Below are 26,321 nucleotides of genomic sequence, written 5' to 3' on the forward strand. Positions count from 1 at the left end.
TCATGATATATTTCAATGACACCAATGTCTAAAAATCTAGTCCTTACCTAACTTTTAGGCCAACCAAATATGCGCAAACACAAAATTTACAGCAACACTCAAAATGTCTGGCATGTGCCAGGTCACAATTAAAAATTCAACACTTAAACATTATCAATGTTTGTGACATGCTGGTGTCAACACCTGCACTTCAGTCATATCTTTTGAGGGACACCAAACAACACAGGCTCAGCCTGAATGGGACGTCATGTGTTGACAAGTCAGCATTTTACCTGTCCTGCCCCTTCCTCTTTGCACAGGTCAATTGCAAAGGCCAAATCCATGGCAGCAAATACAGCATCTGCTTCACCAGCCTGTGAATGGCGGATGAGCTGCCGCAGACTCTCATACATGACAGGGTCGAAGAACGCAAAGTCATGCCAGTTCACCTGCAGCGACAAAGAGCTGAACAATGTGTAGCAACTCCATTTTGAAAAGGGCCATCATGACCCTCATGTCTAAGACATGGAGAAAAAAATACAGTCTCTTACTTTTCTCCCAAGGAGCACCTTGATGACATGCCTGTTCAACGTGATTGGACAGAGTTCATTCTGAAGTAGACACAACCCCAGTATTCTGGAAAGAAAATATATAATCATTTCAAAAAAATCAATTTATCATTAATTTTGCCCTCTTTTTAAGATTTAGGTTGAAGAACTGTTTATGTGAAACAAAATGACATTATTTTCTTCTCTGGCACAACAAGGTGATTTGTTACCTGCCAATATTACGGAAACAGTTGAGTCTGGCCTCAGTGTTCTTGCCAGGCCGTGGGGAGTAGAACCCTCGTTTACCAGGTTGGTAGAAGAGAGGGGCGTTGTCGTCTCCATCATCTGGGTCGTCCAGCTCCATGTCCACCACACTACGGGTTGAACCATGGCGCTTTCGGTTTTCTTGCTGCTACAGCCAAAAAAAGGAGGACACTTAACTTTGGCATGACTGGCGTTGTTGTGCACAAGGATTCAGGTGGTATGTATTCCACACACTCAACAAATAGAAAACTCATTGCATCAAACCTGGGACCAAACCAGGGCTGAACAATTACATAGTAGGCTGTAGGCTACTCCCTTGTTCCTACATCAGCTGAAAACAGAGTGTATGGGTTGGGAGTCGCGCTACTCCTGTGACTTGTGTCAACATCACAATTCTATCCATTAAGAGTGTTAACATTTAGAAGGTGTAAGAGGTGCACAATTTAATTATTTATCCACATTCAAGTTAGTGAGGGCTGACTGGAAGTGGACACCCCAGTCATAGCCTACTCTACTGATGTGGCTGTAAAGCAGCCGATAACTTGTTGGAGCGCAGCGTCCCAGAAATGACTCATAGTTGTCAGAATTTGATTTGATAGTATTTGAGAAGTCTATAACTTCCACAGTATAAAATCACAGATCCACATTCAAGTTAGCATAGAGCTAAATAGCTTTCTCTGCCAATAGGTTGTGTACAGGGCACCTACTCTTGGCATTGCAGCAATGCCTTCACATACAATAAATGCCACCTAGTGTTAAGTGCAGAGAAATTAAGGTTGTGGCAATGAACCTAATGATCCTTGTGTGACATCATTTGGTGAAACCTTGAATGTATGGGATGCTCATTTCTATGAAAGTATGGTACTATGACATTAACTTGAATTAACAGCTTGAGGTTGTGTGACTCCATGAATAATGGCTCAATCATTTTTTTTGCAGGATATCATTTACCAATTAAAATATGATGTTTGCTCCATATTTTACTTCATTTTATTAGACATTAGTGAGTAATTTGTCATAACTGCCAAGTGAATTATTGAGTTTTGGGAGAACTCGTGCTTTGTAAGGTCGTAGTGAACTGAAAGCAGTTAATCCTTGGCCAAGTAGATGTTTGTAATAATTGTGAGGAGATACTCTTCAAGCCTTTTTGATGCTTGCAGCCTGGAAGCAAAAAAATAAAATGAAATAACCTAGAAAGTGAGACAGTTAAGGGAAGAAGAACTGAGTTTACTTGGGCTTTCTCCGGCGCCTCCAGGAGACCCAGGTCCAATATACTGTCAGCACCGTTTTCCCTGGATTAGACAATGGAAAGAGATTTGAGTTGGTCATTCTGACACGTCTGTGTTCAATATTCATGATGCTTGCAATTATATTAATATTGAAATTCAGTAAACTCTCTGTGTCACAGGTATTGGTAGTAGTGCTTTCTAGGCAAGGCAGATCTAAGTCACTTTGGAAGTCTATGGTTGAAGGTCAGCTCAGCCCATGATGTGGCCCAAATGTATTTCATAGTGTTTCACATTGTCTTCCACCTATGAGTGAGGAATCATCTTATTTTACCTTCCGTGTGCCACTAGCAGCTCCATAGCTTCTTCCACTCTGGCTCTGAGTGAATCTTCACTGGCCAGCAGCAGCAGCAGCTGAGCAGGCGACAGCTCCAGCAACATGCCTGTGATTTTACTTGCAAATGCCTGGCGGAACAAACATCTGGTTGGACAATATTCAAACACATAAACACACACACACATCTACATATCTATCTATCTACCTACCAACCTACTCACTCAGGTAACACAGCTTTTGAGGAACTAAATATTTACCGGCTGCATTGCGTGAACACGTGGGTAGAGCCTTTCCCCCAGGGCTTGTCTATGAGCAGGCAAGGGGTCTGGCTCATCACTGGGGTTACCTTCTGATGAGGGCCTGAATGGCCTTGTGTCGATGGACAGCTGCCTCCTGGAATCTCTGTTCCCCACAGATACACACAAGCATCAGAGATTGTCCTAGATGACAGAGATATGTCGCCTTTTTTACGTATCCATAAAGATGAAGTTCACCTGTCTCTGTCTCTCCTTGAGCCTGTTCGAAGACCTCCACTTCTTCTCTCTCTCTCTCGGTCTCTGTTCCTCAGACGCTGCATGAGATCTACACAGGCGCGCGCGCGCACACACACACACGCACGCACACACACACGCGCACGCACACACACACACGCACACACTTAATCTAATTTGTCAATTTTTGTAATGGAAAAATGTATTTAATTGTATTGACCATTTTTGAAACAATACTATTTAATGCAACAATAAAATCAAGTACAGTATAGTTTCTATGTATTGTCATACTTGAATTGTAATCGTGATGACACGTACTGCTGGCCTGCATGCCCTTGCTGACACTCTGAACACAGTCCAAATTAGGCAGCTTATCGTTGGAGAGGAGTGCCAGGGCAATAGCTGTGTAGAAGCTGCGGGCCACGCCACTGCCCTCGCCCGGTTCATCTTTAAACGTGACCTTCACTCGGTGTACAGCCATGGGCGTGGTTGTGCAGCGCCTGCCGAAGTGCGTGTTTAACTGCCGCATTGTCTGTTGTATTAACTGATCTCGATCCCGATCCACTTCCAAGGCCAAGTCACGGGACTGCAGGTTCCTCAGCTTCTCCATTTCCCGACGGAATTTGGATTCCTTCACCTCAAAGCCGCCAAGCTCAGTGAGGATCTGGGATAAACACCATAGATACAAATTATCTCTCAACATCCTGACACCATCATCCCTAAAAGACATTATAAACCAATATTTATGTCTCTGAAATGTAATAAGCTGTAGGGAGATCGTAAGGCTAGGGCACACACAACGCAACATTTTTGATTGAAGTCACTTTACTCTTCTTTGGAGGCGCCATGCTCATTATGTTAAGATAATAGTACTTTGTGATGGGGATCAGTCATGTTTATTGATATTGATAACATTTTTGAGATTTCATAATGATCCCAGCCTTTAGCAACAAATCTAAGATTATGTTCTGTGGAGGGAAGACAACCATAACTTCTTGGCAGAAATGCTATTACATTAATTGCTAAACATCACATATAACTGACAAATTAGGGCATGGCATCACAGCCAAAAACAAAAGGTTTCAAATTTCAGTAGGATATTGTTGTCACCATATCTTTGGCACTGTGAAGCACCACCTCATGTTTCAATGTTTCCCTCTCCTAAACAGATTTACCTTAAAATGCATTTTATGTTGAAACTACATTTTCAGGTTAGATACAGAAAGCTATAATATGGGTATGAAAGGAGGGATGATATTGAGACAGAAAAATGTACCGATCCAGGCTCAGCTCCGACATCCTCCATGAAGACACGGCCAAAGAGCTCGAGGGACAGACGCCAACGACCAAGTAGCATGTCATGTGAGATCATCATTCCCATGAAACTACAGTGAGGTCTGGGGACAAAGAGGATACAGGGACACAAATCATAAGGATTTTTCTGTTGGTGTTTAAAATCTCAAAGTAAACACGCTGATTCAAGTTTTATAGGCTTTATTCAGCCTTGTAGTATGATCAGATAAATGACTGATAACTACTAACAGGAGTATATCATGAATCTCAATTTCAGATTAGTTCTCGAGAAGATGTCAAGTGTCTGCACACATGCAAGGTGTAACTGGTGTTTGGCACCTGAATGATGGAAGAGGAGGGCCATCACTTTCGGTAAGGCCTATTTCAGCCAGTAGGCTGCTCTTCAGCTGGGCAGCAAGGTCATGGGGTGAAGGACCTGGTTTTGAGGCCTCCAGTTCCTGATCTGCCAGTGACTGGTTCTCCACGCTCCGCTGCGCAGTTTCCATACTCATCACATTCTTTAAGTTGGCTGAGTAGGACATCTTAGTAGGCAGTATCTGTGTCAGTGGGGTTAAAAGTAGTTCTTAAGTAATGAACAGATGTACGTCTTGAGATGACGACAGTGAGATGATGAAAGAATGGAAATGTGGAAATGGGACACAGAACACAGGCTATGTTCCAATATTCACCTGAATAACTGGAAAACAGCTATCCAATATATCCATTTTGTTTTTCTACTCATTATTTCCAGCTTCTATAAAACGGTGGGAATAATGAACAGGAAAGAATGAATCCTGGATAGCTTTTATAGAGCTCTATAAAAGTGTTGGTTAACTTCAAAATGATGTGTTAGTTATCTGTGAATATTAGAACAAAGCTGCCAGCGTGTTTGTCCAGTGAAGAGGGGTGGTATACCTGAGAGGAGGAGGGTAGAGAGGAGCCCATGTTTACCTCCAGGCAGTTCCTGTCCACGCTTGCCTCAGCCAGGCCTTTGGTTGCCATGTAAGAGGAGGAGTACAAACCCTGAGAGGGACGACCAAACAGGTCCTCTTTCCTGGCATTAGGCTGCAAGAGAAGCAAAATAATCAAACTTATTTCTCTAAAATAAAAGCAAGTACTAGACTGAGTTTGTGTTTTTGCTTATTTTTTATTTTCTTAATTTACGTAACTATCTCACAGTTATTTATGCCACACAGACTTATCACATAATTTTACTCAGAGAAGCCAGGACATTCACAAAATGCTATCATTTTGTAAGTGCACAGCCCATGAGCATGAAAAGGGGTTGATGGGCTGCCAGGGAGCCATATTGAAGGGACATTCAGAGACATAAAAAATGTATCCAAAATGCCAGAGAAACAGGACTAACAAACCCATTTAAGAACCAAGTGTTAAGGTTTATATGATCATATATGGTGAGTGCGTAAGCTGAAAAGTTATCCATATTTTCATCACTTGATATGCACCTCATTTGCTGCTTGGTAACTTGTTTTGTATGTGATGTAATATATCAAGGGGAAGAAGATGCAACCGCAACTTGCTGAAGTCTGTCAAATAGATTCTCTCCAGGTGCTTGTATTCTTGGACAAGGACAATAATCAAATTAGGATGTTGTGGAAAATGTATTCATATTTTAGTCACAATAGTAACACAAACATATCAAATGTTGAAAGTCAGAAATTTATTACACTGCTCAAAAAATGAAGGAACACAATCATCACACTTCCGGGATATCAACCTGTCCACTTAAGAAGCAATGACTATGGTCTATCAATTTCACCAGCTATTGACAACAGGTGGAAAGGAGAGACAATTAGCAAGACAACCCCTACTCAGGGCTGCTTTTGCAGGTGGTGGCATGAGGAGGTAGCATAAGGCACTATATGCAGCCCAGAGAAGAAGCTCAGGTAGTGCACCACAAGGTCACTGCATCTCCCAGCCCTGTGTCAAGAGAGCTGAAGAGACACCAGAAGACAGGGAGGAGGGCAACAACCCAGCAGCAGCACCACTATTTGCACCTTTGTGCCAGGAGGAACAGGAGGAACACTGCCAGAGCCCTATGAAATGTACTTTAGCAGTCAACTCATGTGAAAGTTTCTGCCCGAACTGTTAAAAATAAACTCCACAAGGATGGCATGAGGAGCAGAACCACAACTGGGGCCTGCGCTCAGCACCGTGCAGCCCAATTGGCATTTGCAAGACAACAACTGAAATGGCACTTCACCATCAGCACCCTGTTCTTTTCACAGAGGAGAGAAGGTTCACAATCAGCACCTCTGAAAGAAACTGGAGATGCTGCAGAGCACATTCCTCTGCCTGGAACATCCTCCAGCATGACCAGCGTGACGGAGGCTCAATGAAAGTCGGGGGGAGGAATATCCTTGGAGGGCTGCAGAGTCCTCCTCCTCATGCTAGCCAGAGGAACCCTGACTGCTCTTCGGTACTGGGATGACATCCTCAGACCCACTGTCAGACCATATGATGGTGCAGTGGACCCTGGGTTCCTTCTGGTGCATGACAATACCCAGTCTCACATGACTGGAGTATGGGTTAGGGTTAGTTAGCAGTTCCTGGATGACAAAGGCATTGAGGCTATTGACTGGCCCACCAATTACCCAGACCTGAATCCACTCAGGTGCCTAATGTATCATTTGATCCAATGCCATGTTGCACCACAGTTTTTGCCTTGCCTTTGACTGCTTTGACTGTCCAGGGGCTGACTGATGCCCTGATCCAGGTCTGGGAGGAGATTCCTCAAGAGACCATCAGTCATGTCATCAATAGCATGCCCAAGAGTTGTAGGCAGTGCGTACAGGCACGTGGAGGCCATACACATTTCTTAGCCTCATTATGAGCCGTCTTGAGGGAATTCACAGAAGTTGGATCAGCCTGTGATCACGTTTTTCCACTTTGATTTTGAGTATTATTCTGAATCCAGTCCAAAATGTCTTTGGTTTCCACTGATCGATCTTACGTTATTTTGTTCTCAATGAATTACACTATGTAATTAAAAATTCTAAACTGGAGTATTTAATTCCTCAAGATCTGGGATGTATGATTTAAGTGTTCCCCTTAGATTTTCCGCGGTGTATATAATGAAAAATATTTTCTTATTATTTACTCGTTTTGAATTTGATGGCAGCAACACATCTCATAAAAGCTGCGAGGGGTGCCAGAAGGGGCTAGAAAAGAGAAGGATGCTAAGCTCATGAGTGATTCCCTGTCCAGAGTCATGCCTGTTTTTAACATTGTGTTGCTGAGAGCTTGAAGACCACAAGCATCCAAAATTGATCTTCTGCCTAGTCCATCGAACACCATAATTTCATCAATAAATTCAGAGAATCTGGAGAAATCATTAACTGTAGAAGATGTGGCATTCTAGGTCACTGCAATTTCACAATAAAGAGCATTATTCTCAAACTATTCCACAATTGGTAGACCCAGACTTTCACAGATAAGTGACTGCCTCTCTAAAATGTTCTTTCCATAAACAATCATGTTAATAACCTATTTCCATTTATTTATTTATCCATCTATTTCCAACCTAATTAATTGCAAAAAGTTCTTCCAGCTGCTTATTTATAATTAGTATCACTTCCTCTTCCACTCTTTTATGGTGCCTGTCCCAATGTTTTTGAGATGTGTGAATGCCATCAAACTCATGATGAGGAACATTTTTCCTGATATCGTAAAATTTTTGATTTCTGACATTTGATATTTTGTCTATGTTGTGATTTAAATATGGGTTTCTGAGATTTGTGACCAATTACTTCCTAGTTTTTATTGACAACACCCCAGCCTTTTCAGAGTAAGCTTTGTTAATGAACGTGAAATTCTTCTTCTGTCAAGCTGCCCAAATACCCAAGTATTTTTGAGAGGAGGGCCTAAAGATATCAACCCTGTTTTTTCAACTCCCTCTCCATTCATGTTCTGGAACACACGAGGAAACAGAGCAACAACTCTGACCTGCAGAAGGTGGGGTTGGTCTGCCAGTGGAATGGCCTCAGCCAAGGGAACATCAAAGGGGTTGGGTGGGATGCAGCCTAGGAAAGTCATGGAGTCAGAGCGACGGAAGAAGGGGTGGTTCTGACCCGTTTCAGCTGGAACTGAGTCTTCATCCTTGTCCTGCAGGGTTGAACCTAAGGTGAGACAGCAAAATAAGCAACCGTTAGCAAAATAATCCAAAATGACCAACCAGGCTTAATGGGTACTTAATACAAAACTACAATAAAATCTCTGTTAAAATGCTTACTTTGATTGGTGTCCTCATCATTCTCATGCTCAGAGTCCTCATTGTCCAGACCTAGTTCCAAAATCTCTCGATTCCTACAAAATTAGTAAAAGTAACAATAAATTCTGCTTAAAGCAGGTTAATTCAAATTTGCTTTATCAGGCAAAATACCAGATATCACTGCATGCCTCAGTTTTGAGTAGTTTTAGAAGTTTGTAACTCTATGCAGGAAATCAACTGGTCCTTTGAATACTTAACTGCATCACTGTTGTCCAGTGAGGATCACATTTATGGTTGTGGTTCACCTTGATTTCTTAGAGCCTTTAGAAAGAATGGAGGGAATGATTTGGTCCACTGTTGAAAGGCTCTAAGAAGTCCAGGTGAACCACAACCATAAATGATCTCCTGACCCCTAGTTTGAGTCCTTTTATTCTTTCAGATTAACTTGGATGGGATGTCTGTTCAGACCCTGCACGCTGATCACTGGTGTCCTACAGGGCTCACTCCTGAGATCAGCGCTTTCTCCCTATATACTAAATCCCTCAACCAAGTGTTTCTCCTCTCAAGGCTTCTCCTATCACTGCTATACCCATGACTATATCCAGTCAGATATGCCAACTGAACTGCAAAATTTCTGCCTAACTGGCACCCCATCTCTGCTTCAATTAAACTCAAGACACTGGTTCTTGACAACAGGGCTCTTCATCGAAAATCCATGGTCTGGTTTTAAACCTCCTCTGTTGCTCCCTCAAGCCTGCAGGCCACCTCACCCTCCCATTGTTCTGTGGGCCCAGGAACCACTCATCCTAGTCATAACTCTTATCACTGCTGCCAGAAAGCTGGTATGAGCTCCCGACACATCACCTGTATACTTTTGGACAAAAGTGTTTGTCGAATGTTGTGATGTTATTCAGAAATGTTCCAAGTTCTGCAATTTTACTTTGCAATTTTTGTTGAAACATTTTGGTGCAGTTGTTTTCTCAATTTACCGCTTTCTATCCATTTGTGGGGTATCCAGAATAGTCTGCTGGTTCATGGCCTTAATCCAGTAGATAAGAGCCTGGAAAACATAGGCAACATGTTTCAGGGAGCACACGTCCAGCACAGGAAGCACATCTGAGTGCTCATCATTGTGGGAGCGCATCAGTGATAAGGCGTAGTTAAGGAAGTCGCCTCTTGCAGACATCATGCCTTGACGAGCCGTCAGCAGGGTGGCCGCTCTCCTGAAACAGATTAAAATAAAGTTAGAGTATTATTAATAAATGAAGAAACTCTGATGGCTGCCACCAATAAAACCCTCAGAAGATTGTCCACATTTAAGGCTTCACACTCAAATCTCACGCTTCCCTTGCTCTCTACTGAGCACCAATAATCACACCAGCACTGATAGTTTTATTTTGTGCTGCTCATCTTTCCCCCTCTGCAAATAAGTGGTGTCTCACGAATTTGTTAACAACATAGATTTGAAGTGACACACAAGTCATGTGTTATTTCATGGTGCATTCCAGTGCAAATCAGAAAATTATCCATGTAATTTTTTTCCTACTGGTTACTTCAATGGGAACCACTGCAATATAAACAATTTTCAACCAAAACAATAAAGTTCATCTTGATTTGATTATTTCACTCTTTATGCACTGTAATGTAAGCAGCAATTCGTGACTTTTTACCTGCGCCCCTCAAGGGTGCGTAGATTGGTCTCCTCCCGAGTTGTCATTCGTTCCCTGCGTGCTGAGTGCTGAGAGGCATGGAGTGGGTGACTGGGATGACCAGGGTCACCAGCAGAAGACAAGGCAGAGCCATACCGCAACTGAGCCTCCGTGGAATCCATGATGGACACCATCCAGTTCCAGGTGGGAATCAGCTTTTCCTCAACATAGTTCTGGTTTAACATGTAACAAATATTTCACTCATTTACTTGATAGAGCTGATCAGAGAAGATCAGCTAAATATGGGTATAGGTGCCACAATAAGGGAATTTCTTTCTTTATTATAATATGCTGCAGCCAATCATTTCTTTAAAAATGGAATTTCCCCCCCTCCATATTAAACTCTTAAGCCCTTTTCAACTCAGAATCAAATCTCTCCCTGTCTCATGTGACTGGAAATTTCTTTTTTAGTTTATAATGGGAGTTAAATGCATTCTACATTTCAACTTCTTATGCAAAGGAATATTCATCCCGAGAAAAACACACACACCTCAAGCAAGTTTAAAATCTTTGGCAAAAAATGATTGCATTTTATTGTATTGTATCATTCTTTTCAAATCATGGCATTCCATTAAAGGGAATGGCATTTTAGAGCTCTGCTCTTGGCATCTTTACTTAGCAGGCAGTGCAAATAAAATGAGAGAGCAAAAAGACACAACATGACTGATGCACCAAGCAGCACTTACTTGAGAGAAGAAATGGCAAGGGCCAGCAAATGCAATGTTATGATTTCAATTATGCAAAGTCTATAATCAAATACACATTCATATGAATGAAAACAGCATTTGTTCTAGCCTGGGTAGAGGCTCTTACCTGCAGGTTGACTGCATCATGGTAGGTCAGCTTCACAGCAGCAGGATACTGCGAGTAAACAAGGTGGTTGTACTTGGGAATCAGACTCATGAGGTCTGAGATTTGCCTGATGACAATGCTGTAGGCTCGGGCCAGGCTACTAGCAGATGTCAGGTAGCTACTTGAGTTGCTGGCCTCCAATGCCGCTGCAGCAGCAGCAGCACTAGAGCTGATAGCGTTGGAGCGACGCAGGTTGGTGGGGTCAATATATATCAGGCCTGTGGAGCTTGCTGTAAAAAAGCAGCAGACATAACACACAATTTTAGGAGCAGTAACCTGGACTCACAACCAGTCATCAAACATCAAGTCATACATTTCAGCAACAGACAAATCCCTACTAACCAGCAGGTGTTGAGGAGCTGGAGGGAGCACTTCCAGTGGTCCTTTGGCTGGGGGTGTTTCTAACAGCCCACTGCATGGAGCGTGGAGCCTGGGCTGCACTGTTGGCGTGGGAAGCACTCGTTGTCCTTTCCAGCGGCTCATCCAACAGAAAGGTCTCCTGGTCGACGTCATCGCTCTGACTGCTGCTGCTGTCAGAGTCACTGGAGTCATTGGATTGGGAGTCATCCTCTGAAAAGAAGGCAGGAACACTGCTGGCACCTTCAGAGAGGAAGAGGAGAGGAAATGAAGAAAAGAAGACATAGGCAACTTTAATGGTTTGGGTATTCAACTCTGCCGCCATCCCTTTGTCTTCCACATCAGATTTATTCAGGCAGGAGTGCGGGTTAGTTAGTCACACCACTACAAGGCCAAACAATCCTAATATGACAGTAAACAGTGAGGACACGAGTTGATACATCAGCGGCACACTGTTGATCAACTTGTGCTCCATAATATGTGGCCTAGTGTTCTCCGTTTTGTAAGACTGGAAATACATTTACATGTAATAGAATGGGAATGTCTCTATTGTGCTAAGGATTGTAAGAAGAAATGAAATATTATTAGTAAAACATATTTTACCAAAACAAGACATAAAACCACACCATTTTGAAAAGCTATTGGAAGATTAGTGTGTTATTTGGGTGAAAGACAACTGACTACTGTGGTGATGTAGGACAGTGTTAGTCAAAAATGACAGACACAGTAACAGTGAAATGTGAGAAGGAACTCGCAGCACGAAACTGTATGCATTTTGCAAATTCACTCTTGCCCTGACATCTGTATATGCATTGAAGTAAAGAGGAGCTCATACCAAAAATAGGAAATGCCAAGGACACCCTACTGCCTGCAAATGAAATACATCGGGTATTCAGCCAGGGACCATTTTGTCTGCTGTATCATTAGCTCTCCAAACATAATTCCCACAACCTAAAATGCTGACTGTCAAGCACTAGTGACTTTGTGAGGACTGCATTAGTGTGCAATTCAAGGGAAAATATGCCATAGCGCAGCAGGACAGAACTGCAATTTCTATTAAGTAAGCAGTTGGAGATTTAAAAACACTTTCAGTTGAAGAGGTCAATGAGACAGATGACTGCAATTCCAGGGGGAAAAAAAAATCAAAAAGGTAGTAGAATGTAGAGATTGAGGAGTGTGTTTCATGAAGTAAGTAGATTAAAAAAAAAAAAACATAAAATGGCATCTAAACAGCACGAATAAAACAGCCTTTGGCCAACCTGCTTCGGAACCAGCAGTGGCTGCCGTGACAACGCTCCTGCGACCACTCGCATTATCTTGATTGCTGTGGTTGCTTTCGCTATCGCTCTCGGTTTCAGCTGCTGCAAGAAGATCCAGTTCCATGTCGCTTCCTAAAAGATGAAAAATTAACAAGGAGATGGTTCATGGCCCTGTTGACTGCGGTTACAGGTTGATGTGATTATTCAGTAAATTATCAGTAATTTGCATACACTTCAGTAAAAAGTTGGTGTCTCACCGTCTTCATCGTGTTCATCATGTTGCCCTTCCGCCTCAGCATTTTCCTCTCCCTGCTCCTCTTGATCATCATGGTGGTCTTCCTCTCCTGCTACTCCCTCCACAACTTCAACCTGAGAGCCAAACACAATATCATTAGCCCCAAGAGGGATTAAAAAAATGACCAAAACTACAGATCACCAGACCCAAAGTGGAAATGTAATAGCAGTAACCCAAATTAAACATTTATAGATTAATCATACCACTGAAATCTGTCAGTTTAAATAATTTAAAATCTTTGAGGCATCATATATCTTTGAATAGTCCCCAACAAGTGCTGAATTGCTTGCATGACAAGTTGATTATGGCCTTAATGAGTTTATAATGAGGCTCCCCACCTCTTCCACATCTGCTGATACAATGTCATCCTGCTCCTCATCTCTCCCTCGAACAGGCTGAGACTGACTGCTGCGCCGAGGCTGGGGGTTCCTGATGATGTAGGAAGCGGTTGTTTGACTGGAGCTGGAAAAAAGAAACACATGCCCAGGTTAATTACATTCAATGAGGAAGAAAATAAAATCAAGCATCTTCTCCTTTTGGTTTCATGGGCTCATACCAACTCACAGATGGCATATGTATGTATGCACACATAATACAGTCAAGTAGAATTGCCAAAAACTATCGCAAGACTATCTCCATCGAGAAAATGGAAGCAACAAAACTACTGACCTGCTGGATTGATCAGGTGAGGGTCTTGGAGGAAGTGGTTCAACAGAAAATAGCTCCTCACTGCCCTGAACTGCATCAATACTGGTGCTAGCCAAAGTAAATGGAGCTGTTGGTCTTGCGATGCCCATTCGCACTGGAACTATCAGCGACTCGGCCACATTACATAGCTCCTCCACAGCATAGGGCAGCAGTGCTTGGAAAACACGGCGACATTTACCAATGGGCTGGGGGATGAAGTTGCTGTGTGAAGGTATTGAAAAATGAAAGTCAAAATCTGTGCCAGCACTTCCCGTCACAACTAAGCTGATTCATTCCGTATATCGTTTGTCTGCAAAACTTAACACTGCCTGTTCTTACTTTTTCTTCTTGCAGGAGGCCATTTCCACGCTGAGGATGACGAATACTCGGGACACCGAGCGTAGAAACCTTCTGGTGACACTGATTGCCTCCTCTCTCCGGCCAGGAGTGTACTTATTCTGTAGCTCCTTCACCAGTGTACCAAGTAAAGTGTCTATAAACTAGCACATGAAGAAAATGCATTCCTTAAGATGTAAGCAGAATTCTTTGGTCTTTCCTCAGATTTTTTCCTCCTAAGATTCATGCTTAAAACTGTACACCCAATAAGATGTCTATAATACATAAAATAGCAGAAAAGGAAAACCTCATCAGGCAAAAGGGAACTATCAAATTGGACTTACAGTGATATCCGGAGCACACTTGACAATGAGGCAGTGGGTGAAACAGTCAAGGCGAATGGTGCCACTCTGCTGATTCAAGTAGACCTGCTCCTCAGGCAGGAGATGGGCAATTCTGCTGCTGGCACTAAGCCTTAGAAATAAAACAGGAGTCTAAATAATGGTTGCTACAGAGCAATAGTCTATTTTACTGTGTTGAATCATACATGTTATCCATAAGGTAACAGGAGGATTGGAATTTAACATCAATATGTTGCAATACTCACGGGTCTTTATTCTCCTGAGAACCAAACATGATCATAGACTTTAGGGCATTCCAGTCCTGCAGGACCCTTTCTAAGGCCAGCTGAGCAAAGCGGGGAGGCTCAAGGTCATGGTCTGGCATGTCAGAGTCTCAAAGAAAAAAAAGGAAACTTCATTTAACTACATGTGTATGGGAGAAGGATAACAAGGGTAAAATGTGAGAAAATGATCATTCTACCTTCTGCATTAGCAGCTTTGCGATTCCTGTCCTCTCTGATACGGGGTGGTCTGTACTGACAATGCTCCACACTCTGCCTGGCAACGGTCTGCACCAGAAACAGTAAAATATGCTCCCCCCTACAGATGGAAACAACAGATCTTTCAGAAATATACATACATTCATAAGAATCTTAAGCTTTGCATGAACTTGGGGAAAATGGGAGCAAAAGCATAAGTGTTTCAATTACATTGTTGTTGAGTGTGTTTTGCAATATTATAAAGTCAAATAGAAGAAAACTAATCAAAATGTTAACCCATGTGAAATTGAGATGGGGGGTCTTACCTGCTGTTTGGTGTGGTGACCAGGTTGGTGGTGGTCAGTAACCTGTAGAGCAGATCCAGACGAGCAGCCTTCTGGCCAGCAATCAGCGTTTTACACTTGCATTTTTCCCAGCAGTCACAGTATGCGGTGGGAGAAGTCCTCTTAAGCCTGGGGAAAATTTAATTACATTTATAATCCCAAATAGGCCTAAATCTGAAATGGAGAATTAAAAGCAAGGGAGTGACAGATCAAACTTCAACAAAGCTTGAATACAGCCACACTTAAGAGGACTTACTTGCAGTCATGTCCTTTGTGACACACCCTGGCACACTCAGTGCAGCAGCAGAGGGACTCGAGTAAACCACAGGTCCGACACTCAAAGATATCCTACATACAAATTGAGATGGGTGAATGGGGTAATAAAAAAAAATGACTCCACTTCTAGCATTTTCTGTACATTTCAGGGCAAGGCTAACCTGGTTAATGTGTTCAGCTCCAGTCCAAGTAAAACTGCAGGTGTCATTGCAGCAGAGGACATAGAGTGGAGAATCATCCGGGTTGGTTCCCAGAGGGCAAATCATTTCCATGAACACAGAATCCGCATCCTCCTTCTCAGCAATACCTGGGTCACCCACTGTATTTGTGTTTGATGAACAAAAGGACAAAAAGAGAAATGACAGTTATAACATGTTAATTCAGTAGGCATAAAAACAACATTTCAGATAACAATAGAAGACAGTAACCAGCAGCCGCAGTAATAACTAAGGATTTCATCAACATTAAATAATGAAATGAGGCATTTGAAAATAAACTCCTGCTGCAAACACTGTTAGTCCTAAGGGGGGCTGAAGTAGGTTTGACAGCCAGTTGTTATCTGTAAATGTCCCCATTAAACATAGCTTTGACAAGAATAGCTCAGTAATGAAGTAGGAGGTGTGCAGCAAGAGGCAGAGAAACCGCGGCTGCAGACGCCACTAGCTTTGACGATAATTTGCTAACAGCTTCTCGTACAGAGGTTTGTAGGCAAAACACTGGAATTCAGTTTGGGTCTTAAGGAGTTTTAGAATTCATTTAATAATGTTACCTCTTATCTATACAGATACACATCCGTGTTTGGCAGTCGTGTCACTTACGATCTGCCGCACTTTTATTGCAGACCGAAGGAGAAAGTTCTACTATGCTTGCGCTACACAACAGCTCACCATCACATACATACTCACTGCAGTTGCTGCAGTACACAAATGAAGACTACCAACTCTGTAGTGTCAGTGTGTGTTTCTATCACCCAAATTCACAAGTAGGCCTGTTGCTGCACCCACAACTGTCATTCTGCATGTCATTAATGTCCTGAATCTCAAGCACCTCAGTTAATGTACCAGTACCACAGGAAAAAGTACTGTCACATTTTTGGGATTCAGTTACCAACTTGGTTCAGAGTACAAGTTTTGTGACATTTGAGTACAAGTTTTGTGACATCTGTAGTAAAAACATGCTAGTGTATTATGAACAGGGGAGCTATGTAAAATGAGGATGCACACACGGGGCTGGGAAAAGGTACAAAATTATATATTGTTTTACAATTATAATACTAACAATTATTGTTATAACAAATAACTAAAAACCCATTCAAATTTCCACTGTATAATTGGCACCATATACTAAATGTGGTATGTCACTGTAATGAATTTCTACCACATAACAACAAACTCTTCATTATTTAACACAGGCTGCTATGCGGAATTTTTGTGCATGTTTAAGATAACTCACCCCATATTTAAATCTATGCATTAATCACCTAGCTCCAGATTCATATTACACATTGGTAACCTAAAATGTTTCAGCTATTCCCTATCAAATAAAAATTATGTAAATTAATGTAATATGTTTTTTCCCCAGAATGTATTCATAGAAGTGGTGGCTGATGGATCAAACAAATTTCTTTCTCCCTCATATAATATCTCAGGATCAAGACCACATCAAAAATACATGCATAGATTGCATATACTACTATATATTTTGAAGCTGAAAGTTCACCATAAAAGTAGCCCTCAGTTTTATAAGGGGAGGCAGAAAGCGGACTTATTAACTCACCCTTGGCCATCTTCTGAGCTGCCTCCAGGACAGTGATGGCTGCTGGGTAAGCTCTCCCACTGACTGCCAGCATGAATGGGGTCATTCCACGAGCATCTCTGTTGAACAAAGCATCTCCATTAAACACAAACACTTTAAATTGGCCAATATGTCTATGAGTTTAGCCATTATGAAACAAAGACTCATACTTGGCAGAAAGTAGCTCCCGTAGATGTGGCCTCAGTACAACACTGTCACACATCAGCTTTAGGATAAGGTGGGCATTGGCCTTTCTGTCTTTTGATTCAACAACCGATGGTTCAGTGGATGGCCCTGCTTTTACAGAGAAAGATGTGTGTCAGCACAGAGTTTGAATACCTAAAATATGGAGTACCACTGACACATTTTACACACTCAAAGCCTTGTGTTGAACAGCGTCTACAGTAGTTACATTAATAGTGTCCTATCATTTCACTGGATGCTAATGTATAACCTGAGCTTGTAACCCCAGACTCATGACAGAATCAGGAACAATTTCTGCTACATCAGCAGTCACTGTTAACGTTAGGCTTGGGTGATGAAACAATGATGGAATGTATCACTAAAGCCACACTTCATCAACAGTAATAAAAATTGTGCATTAACAGTTCAAGTGAGAGCACCTCTTAAAACTGTTACAAATATCTGTTCCCTCAGTGTTCATACTCTCATTGTCAGGCTAATTGGATCTCATAGAGCAGACTATTCTTCAGGTAGTTACGGAAATTTGCCTTTTAATTTCTCAAATTTCTTGCTTTATTTATCAAGAACATTTCCAGCCATGGAAATTTGCAAGGTCCATTCCATGATTTTTCATGGCATTGGTTATGGTTTGCAGAGCTGAATTAGGTTTGGGCTCAAATAAGCACAGCTTGCACATGCAGAAGAGGTGATACACTAAGTCAACACAACTATGGCAAGTGTAGACTAGGGGTCTGAATTACAGTTGCCACTAGTAGTTGCTGTTCACGGAGGTGAAATTTGGCATTATATTGAAATATGTCATTCTGTTGCATTATCATACAGAAATATGTTTTCTTTTTTGGCACCATATCCAACAGTCAGGGCAACCCCATGGAAACAGCAAAGCCCATCTGTAAAAGAACTCCATATATGTGAATTCATACCTTATGAGTTTCTAAATATTATGACCAACCAAGATACGGTCACACAACCCAAATTTATCATTATAAAATCAATTTAGAGAGACCTCCCCTGTAAAGATGTGAAGCAACACTACATAATGGCTTTTTGTCTGCTTCTTTACAATTTTATCACGGTGGCATAATTTAACATAACATAACAATTTTCGGAATGGTCAGTCACAATTCTGAGGTGTAATTCAGGCCCAGGGATAAACCAAAACTTCACTAAAATTCTTGACCAGTAGGTTAAGGATCATCTCCATTGCATTCCTACTCTGCAGTTGAAATGTTATGTGACCTGGTATGGTGGAGGTGCTGGGTCCCTGGCTGGTCCCAGTGGAAGCTGTTGTGAGGGAACCCACTGCTGGAGCTAGTATGAAGTCAATGTCCCCATCTGTCAATACGACAAGATAGAAAACATTCTCAGATTTGCATGATACAATTACTTCGACACATGACTGCATTAATTAAAGCATGGAAGGACAGTTTATTTTCAGAAAAAACTCCTACTCAACACACAGCAGGAAAAATTCGGCTCCATAAATTATGTTTAAATACTTATTCTACAAAAATGTTTGACTTTTTTTTTTCTTTTTACTAATTCTGCCTTTAAAAGATCTATATATTTACCCACTGTAAAATGTTACAAGTACAATCATGTCAGATACTGCACTATTTCATTTAAAGAGCGTAGATCTCTCACACTCTCACTCTGCATCGTTGTTCAGGTAATAATCATACTATCTTATGAACAAGTATTTCTGAAATGACATTTTTAAGTTCTCTGCAAAAAGTCAGAGTTGTAGAGAGTGGGGACTGGCCAGGGTTGCCTTGTCACCAGTCCCATTTGTGTCATTGACAGGATTTTAAGGTGTAATCGTGTGGATAGGGCATTGCAGTTTGGTGGGCTGAGGATTACGTCGCTGCTTTTTGCAGATGATCTGGTCCTGTTGGCATCATATGTCTTTGACCTTCAGCTCTCAATGGATCAGTTTGCAGCCAAGTGTGAAGCAGCTGGGATGAGGATCAGCACCGCTAAATCTGAGGCCATGGTTCTTAGCAGGAAAATGGTGGATTGTATATTTCATGTAGAGAATGAGTCTTTACCCCAAGTGAAGGAGTTTTAGGATCTTGGTGTCCTGTTCTCAAGTGAGGGAACAGGCATGTCCAACTGGGAGAAGGCTGTGGAATGGACAAGGCCTATGAGGACTACTATTCCATGCTGGCCTGGGAATGCCTCAGTATCCGAGTTGGAAATGGTCAATGTGGCCAGGGAAAGGGAAGTTTGGGGTTCCTTGCTGGAGTTGCTACCCTGGCAACCCATTTCCGAACAAGCGGTTGAAGGTTGAATGGACATCTTCAGTACAAATCAATATGCGGCTGGGTTCTGCGCTATCATTCCACACAGTTGTTGTTTCTTTGTTCAGTTTGACCTTTATTTCATTTTTAATACATTTAAGTTATGTTGTGCGACTCCAGCGTGAACAAGTCATTACAGTGCAGTAAAGCTAATTTTTTTGGCCACAGTCAAATACCAACTTTCAAATTTCAATGTCTCTTGTCCAATTCTATTATTTATTCAAATTTCGAATATTTACTGACGGGCCTACTTATAAGAAGTATGAGTTTCTTCTCCTTGGGAGCCTGGATCTCTGGATTGAACCTCTGGAAATCTAACCCGCTTTCTTGCAGCATGTTAAACAAATTAATAAAACACTACGAAATCCGCACTGATAGGATTTCTTTATAGATGAGCCAAAAATAATGCATTGCATGAGGATATCTAAGTTATGACTCAATCCACAACCTGATGACTGAGATTCCACACCACTTTTAAGAGGATGTTGTATTTAAATGAAACACCCTAAATACACATATTATAGCAGTGGTAGTAACTACTTTGAAGTTCGACAGTTTTTCCTTTGTTTTTCGGGTGAGTTGGTCAACAGTACATCATACAGTCCACCAAATCTACAGTCTTATTAAGATTTACAAACCAGGGTCCATGGGTGGAGGGTCAGGGACCCAACTTGGTGGGGCAATGGGTGGTGATACAGGGTCCTGGTGGTCGCTGGATGATGGGCCGGACTCATGACGGCCAAGCCCTGCTGCTCGTAGAGATCGCCGCATCATCTCCCTCAGACGAAGCCTGGAGACAAAAACACATAACAAGACATGGGTCTAAAATTACCAGCAAAGATGACATCATCTAACAGCAAAACCAACATCTCTTCTTTCAAAACAAAACCTTAAGAACCTCTTAGCTGGTTGTGTTTGCTACTGCTGTGTGCCCCTTCAGGCAAAAATATATGCCAAATGATCCACAACAATCTACAAGCATTTTATTGCAATTGAACAACAGGATTCCTTCAATACAAAAAGGATTTTGTGAACTCTGTATTATTCATTTATACATTGTGTTTGCCAAAAAAAAAAAAGCAACATTTTTCTTTCTTGGAAAAGTTAATTATTTACCCTCTGCTACTGGAAGAGCCCGTCCTATTTCCAGAACTGTTGCTTGAGACCACAGAGATGGCATTAGCAATCGCCTCCACTGCCGACAAGCGTTCCGCAAATGTGTTTCTCTCCGACCTTTCAGCCTCTGAAATAATACATGGTTATTGAGCATTAGGATGTAAGGCAGATGGCACCAACAAGTACAACTGAGCAGAACATGAGCTGGAATTGAGTTTTGAAAGAAGAATTTTAAAAACATTTAAAATGAGAATGAGGTCCAAAATGAAGAGACATGAGGCAGAAAAATATGACTATAATAAAATAAGATTACAAAAGCTAACTTGTTTCTAGGCCTGGGTTATATCTGGATTTTATCAATTAATTCGAGTTTTTTGTTGCACATGATTTTTTAAAAAATGTTGTTGTTTTTTAGTTTTTTTACTGCTCTTGCTATGGCGCATCTTTTGTCCCCCAGGAGATTCCACAGCTTTCCCCCTCACCCCTCCCCCTTGTTTCCTGCACACACATAACAGCAACATGGCTGACGAGAGCGAGAAGTTTGTTTCTATGAAAGCAGTAGAAGAAGAAGACTAGAGAGTGGACGTTGGCGAGAAAAACACTTGGCACCGCTGGTTTATACGGTGAAGCGGTTAGCCTAGCTCTGATGCCGGCTCGTTTGCCCCGCTTCTGACGTCTTTGGCAGCGCTGACGTCGCCTCCTATCTGTTCTTTCTCGCCCGCGTATCGTCAGTGATTTGGAACTGGTTTGGGTTTGCGGCAACAGACGTTTAACAAGTGACTGCACGCTGTAAAGTTTGTCTGAAGCCGATTGCAACAAAAGGTAGCAGCACAACGAACTTATCTCAGCATCTAAAACAGAGGTATCAAGCAAGTGGGAGAAATGCCACTCTTTGCAAGGGGAACTAGACCGCTATAACCAACAAACTCCCACTAAAAAACAGCTTACTGTGGTGGAACCATTTACCTGCAGGAAAAAAAAAGGAAAAAATCGTAACTCAAATTATCAGAGATTTTAGTTTTAGTCCATATCGACCAGGCCTACTTGTTTCTAACCTAATTCTATTTCAAACACAAAAACAGAAGCCATGCAGACTTTAGATCTTTAGAGCAACCCCAAACAGTGACTAATCAACACACCAGCTTACCTTCCTCCTCTTTGGTTTCCTTATTGCTAACAGGAAAGCAGACAGAGACAGCAGCATGGAGAATGTTGCGGTTTCCATCACAGCGGTGGCCTAAAAGTGCTCCAAGGGCCTGGCTACCCTGATCCAACAGAAAAGCTTGCTCAAGGTTCACCAGGTACTGACGACATGCTTCATAGTCACAACGAAGAACATGCTGCATCAGTGTCTGTTTCTAAGAGACAAGGGGAGAGGAGAGTGCCAGTTATGATCACGCATTTGGGTGTTTTTCTGTGTGACTAAGAAAAGATTGCTTATAGTTGTCATTTGTCAAGGTAGCGGAGGACTACACTTTAAGGGTATTTAAGAACACTTGAGACATGAATAAGTTACTTATAAATTTGTTTTCATCTTTAATATGTTTACCTCTACAGCCATAATAATAATAGCAGCTTTCTTTTTGATGGTGGAATTAGAAGGGAGATTGGCCAAAGAGTGCACCCCCATTCCAAGGCTGTTTATAGGTGGCAGGTCCAGCCAATCAGGGTCTCGAATTCCACCCATGCAGTCTTTGGCCATTGGGTAGATTGTGCCATTTCCATCTCGGAGGATGATCGGAGATTCCTACAAGAAAAATCGTGTCAAGAAATATTGATAGTCAGGTTCCAATCACGTGCAAAACGACAATAAACTTGTCACCCTTTATGGGAGGTAAATTCACCTGTCCAGCAGTAAAGATGGCCACATTGCGCTCACTCTGCCCCAAGAAGGCCAAGTTACTAGTGGGGAAGTTATTCTCCTGCTCAGCTTTGCCTGTGGCCAGGTCAAAGATACAGTACCTTACCCAGTTACCAGTTTTCAGCACTGCATGAACTCCTGGAAGATTGAAATGTATGTGAGGTTAGGAAATCATCAATACAGTGCTTCAAATGTACATACTCCATGTATGCATGCACACGTTCATTAAATGGACATACACTGACAGGTACAAAACCCGATCTATGGAAATAACTTACCTTTGGAGTCAACATTCACAGCCAGAATCTCTGCCTTTTCTGGGATACAGAGTTTTTTGGGTGTGCGCTGAAAACAATCAGGAACTTTAGGTGTCCCCCCGGTTTTGACCACCTTTCATGAACAGAATAAAGGAAAACACAAAATAATTAGAACTGTTTAAATCAATCTCTAAACACAGATGAACATCAGAAATTTCCAATCAATTGATGTCCACACCTGCAGCTCATCTATTCTGAGGAGCCTACAGTCCTGCAACAGTGAAGAGGGGTCCGAATCCGTAGGAGCAGCAGTGCTTTGGTTGCTCATGCTGCTCGATGTCCCTGGGAACTTCACAGCAACATATGCACCATCCACTTTGAGCACCTAGGATATTACAGGGACATGAGACTTGCTAAAACTGTACAATCGTGATATGGAAATTTAGATCAGCGATCAGATCAGTGACAACTGCTTATAACAGGAAGTGACATGTCCAAAAGAATTAAACATCAACATTACAGATTTGACATAGCTGCACTTGCAAACTTTTATATTCAATAAAGTATAATTCAGATGCACCTACTTTTCCTACAGGAACATTTTTAACATCCTCCACAAACACCACCTCCCTGAGAGGCCATTGCTCTTCATTCACCTTCTCCTCCTCCTTGGGAGCTGGCGTAGAACGCCTTCGCTCTGCAAGTACACAACCAGTTAGTGCTTTGATCGCAGAATATTCAAATGATAACAGCTTATTCCAATAACATCACCATTAAAGGTAGTTTGTTGCAAAATTCTTAATAATAAAGTAATGATATCCATTTGATTCATAAGTTTTGTTTGAGCTTAAGTCACAATTGGCCCTAAAAAAATTCAATACCGAGTTGATAGTTGTCAAGAAATTATTTTGCAGTGTAGATTATTTATTTTGCAGAGGTCTTTTATATACTGCTTTATTCAAAGGTTTCCTGAAATAAACAAACAATATAAATGCATTACATGACAGAGGTGCTTCAGACCCCTCAAACATACTGCGTTTTGGCAGTACTTCCAGAACAGGAAAACAAGCAACAGAACTTGCTGATGAATGTGTGAGCACCATCTGTTTCAAAGTCAAAGGACTAATGAGAGCACACAGTGAGTGAGAAATTGGTACTGTGCCTGGGAGATAGAAAGAAATGCCAAGATTTGAGTGCTCTTCGAAGGTAGGATAGCTAACAAGAAGCTGACATACTGTAAGGCAGAGAAGCACTGCTCGCAATGGATGAGGTATCACTGCAGGTTGAAGCTGGCGAAGGAGGAGGGCCCATCTCAGTCTTCACCAGCTCTGGCTTGCTCTCTGTCCTGTTAAGGGGGAAAAAATAACACACTGAGATGTATTTTATGGTTTATGGGTTACCGTGCATTTGTCTTCTTTAAGCAGATAGGCGTAGGTCACGTGAAGTGTCGAGTCACAACTGTGGTAGAGTGACATAGCTGAAATGACAAAAGACTAAAACCTTTTGAGAATGAAAAATAACTAACTTGATTTCCTGTGTTTTAGTAGTTTTTTCCATGTTCTTGAGGCTCTCTGGTGAACGCAGCTGGAACCTGCAGCTGTCATTCATATTCCACACAGACTCCAACAGGACCCCCACTTTGGGAATCCCAGCACTGACGGAAAAGGCCACTGCACCGGCATGATAGAGGGGGTTATTCCTCAAACACACCTAAGGGGTAAATAGTCAAACCATCAGTTCAAAAAGAAAGGAAAAAAAATCAAGTGGATTCAGCACCATTGCTACATTTGAATCTGTCAGTGTAAAAGGGTTTTACCTGTGTTCCCACTGTGATGTTGGGGATCGAGGAAATGCCAGCACTGGACTTTGGCTTTTTATTCTTGGCTCTGGCCTTTTCAAGCATCTTCTTGCGTTGACTAAAAGGCACAACACCCCTGCAGATATGTGCAAGCATTAGACATTACTGACATTCTGTTCTTACTTTGTATAAAAGGACATTACTTTGATATTCATAGGAGTCGGAAAAGACAGTCGGAAAAACTCTTGACATCTAAATTTGGACTCAAATTAGCACAATCATTTGTAGCAAATAAACACAATGTGATTGTCAATTAAGGATTGGCGTACATATGCTACCCATGACTGCCAATCCTTAACTGCTTCCATAGACAGAAGCATAGCTTGATATTTTTCAGATCATGTTACGTGGCATTCTTTCCCTCTGAATTATACATCTTCACCTGAGGAATGTTACTTGTCCCTAATACTGTATGTGCCATTCTGTTGAATGAAACCACAGTAAGAAGGAAATACAAATGTGTGGAGCACACAGCATGTTAAACCAGTGTGTGGGAAAACAGTGTTAGGAGTGGCTGAGGAAACTACATTGAAATAAAAGTTTAGCACAGGAATTCATAGGAAAAAACAAAACAAAAAAAGAAATCAAGTGGTGATTAGAACATTGCAATTACTGATCCCTGTCATTTTGACAATACATGTCCATAACTTTTGAAGAAGGAGCTTCAGAAGTCGCAGTAAATAGAGGGTATGCTGGTTTGACTGTTAGTCATACCAATTTTTCTAAGGAATCACTGACTCCACATTTAATGTTATAATTCCTCTCATCATAGTTTAACAGAAAAGCTTTTCCTCTCACCACCAGTAGAGGCTGTTCTCCAGCTGGGCACATGTGTAAAGTGCACAGCAATGCAGTGACACCATACGTTCCCCCTGCAGTTCAGGGAAAGCCTGAGCACTGTGCTCCAGCTTGGAGGCCACTGTACTCAGTGTGTCGTCCACCCAAGTTGCCACCTATACCGCATTAAGATAAAAAAAAATTACTTTAATATATACAGTGTTAGAATAGATGTAGAACTGGAGAAAGATGCCAATAGTTATTACAATCTGATAACTGCACAGTCCTGTGATAAGATGCTGATACCATGAAAAAAAAAAAAAAAAAAAAACAAGCACACATTTTTATTCTAACTTTGAAAAGACAACTCTACCTTGTTGGTCTCTGTGGCTACAGTGGCTCTGATACTATTGGCAGACAGTAAAGTGATCTTCTCATTGGCGAGACCCAGAAAGGACACGCGTGGGTGATGAATGGAAGGATTCTGATGGGACAAAAACAGAGGCGTTAAAAAAATAAGCCACTTGTATTAACTAGCCTTGAGAGAGAGAGAGAGAGAGAGAGAGAGAGAGAGAGAGAGAGAGAGAGAGAGAGAGAGAGAGAGAGAGAGAGAGAGAGAGAGAGAGAGAGAGAGAGAGGAGAGAGAGAGAGAGAGAGAGAGAGAGAGAGAGAGAGAGAGAGAGAGAGAGAGAGAGAGAGAGAGAGAGAGAGAGAGAGAGAGAGAGAGAGAGAGATATATATATGTGTGTGTGTGTGTGTGTGTGTGAGGTTGACCTATTGGATTATCAGCAAATGCATAGATAGTTTGTTTTTAGAGAAGTGACTTTTACAAAAACAAACTTAAAACACC

At 41.8% G+C, this 26,321-nt stretch overlaps 1 protein-coding gene across 6 annotated transcripts in view; it reads right to left on the reverse strand.

Moving 5' to 3' along the window:
• The window catches only part of ubr5 (ubiquitin protein ligase E3 component n-recognin 5), a 44,916-nt gene that overhangs the window by 3,965 nt on the left and 14,630 nt on the right, over window positions 1–26,321 (reverse strand). For 2 of the 6 annotated variants that reach the window (XM_086219137.1, XM_086219135.1), the window contains exons 11-54: window positions 25,845–25,955; window positions 25,493–25,647; window positions 24,653–24,770; window positions 24,362–24,546; window positions 24,072–24,181; window positions 23,421–23,533; window positions 23,075–23,221; window positions 22,858–22,969; window positions 22,563–22,717; window positions 22,268–22,465; window positions 21,866–22,076; window positions 20,719–20,845; window positions 20,241–20,392; window positions 18,542–18,637; window positions 17,269–17,392; window positions 17,081–17,178; window positions 15,466–15,623; window positions 15,285–15,376; window positions 15,011–15,157; window positions 14,687–14,805; window positions 14,472–14,598; window positions 14,209–14,338; window positions 13,868–14,028; window positions 13,511–13,750; window positions 13,180–13,303; window positions 12,804–12,915; window positions 12,547–12,678; window positions 11,273–11,530; window positions 10,892–11,160; window positions 10,040–10,251; window positions 9,359–9,592; window positions 8,391–8,464; window positions 8,105–8,277; window positions 5,054–5,203; window positions 4,478–4,695; window positions 4,122–4,242; window positions 3,137–3,509; window positions 2,849–2,936; window positions 2,612–2,756; window positions 2,352–2,482; window positions 2,023–2,083; window positions 758–939; window positions 531–615; window positions 273–428 (exon numbers count right to left, since the gene is read on the reverse strand). In XM_086219137.1, coding sequence (XP_086075263.1) covers window positions 273–428; window positions 531–615; window positions 758–939; window positions 2,023–2,083; window positions 2,352–2,482; window positions 2,612–2,756; window positions 2,849–2,936; window positions 3,137–3,509; window positions 4,122–4,242; window positions 4,478–4,695; window positions 5,054–5,203; window positions 8,105–8,277; window positions 8,391–8,464; window positions 9,359–9,592; window positions 10,040–10,251; window positions 10,892–11,160; window positions 11,273–11,530; window positions 12,547–12,678; window positions 12,804–12,915; window positions 13,180–13,303; window positions 13,511–13,750; window positions 13,868–14,028; window positions 14,209–14,338; window positions 14,472–14,598; window positions 14,687–14,805; window positions 15,011–15,157; window positions 15,285–15,376; window positions 15,466–15,623; window positions 17,081–17,178; window positions 17,269–17,392; window positions 18,542–18,637; window positions 20,241–20,392; window positions 20,719–20,845; window positions 21,866–22,076; window positions 22,268–22,465; window positions 22,563–22,717; window positions 22,858–22,969; window positions 23,075–23,221; window positions 23,421–23,533; window positions 24,072–24,181; window positions 24,362–24,546; window positions 24,653–24,770; window positions 25,493–25,647; window positions 25,845–25,955 — 6,684 coding nt within the window. The remainder of the gene's footprint in view (window positions 1–272; window positions 429–530; window positions 616–757; window positions 940–2,022; window positions 2,084–2,351; window positions 2,483–2,611; window positions 2,757–2,848; window positions 2,937–3,136; window positions 3,510–4,121; window positions 4,243–4,477; window positions 4,696–5,053; window positions 5,204–8,104; window positions 8,278–8,390; window positions 8,465–9,358; window positions 9,593–10,039; window positions 10,252–10,891; window positions 11,161–11,272; window positions 11,531–12,546; window positions 12,679–12,803; window positions 12,916–13,179; window positions 13,304–13,510; window positions 13,751–13,867; window positions 14,029–14,208; window positions 14,339–14,471; window positions 14,599–14,686; window positions 14,806–15,010; window positions 15,158–15,284; window positions 15,377–15,465; window positions 15,624–17,080; window positions 17,179–17,268; window positions 17,393–18,541; window positions 18,638–20,240; window positions 20,393–20,718; window positions 20,846–21,865; window positions 22,077–22,267; window positions 22,466–22,562; window positions 22,718–22,857; window positions 22,970–23,074; window positions 23,222–23,420; window positions 23,534–24,071; window positions 24,182–24,361; window positions 24,547–24,652; window positions 24,771–25,492; window positions 25,648–25,844; window positions 25,956–26,321) is intronic. The other 4 variants (XM_086219140.1, XM_086219139.1, XM_086219138.1 and 1 more) reach the window with 4 other exon arrangements.

Source organism: Aulostomus chinensis, chromosome 11 (genome assembly GCF_037954235.1).
Source record: "Aulostomus chinensis isolate RoL2024-O1b breed Wild chromosome 11, RoL_Achi_v1.0, whole genome shotgun sequence".
Taxonomy (NCBI): Eukaryota; Metazoa; Chordata; class Actinopteri; order Syngnathiformes; family Aulostomidae; genus Aulostomus; species Aulostomus chinensis.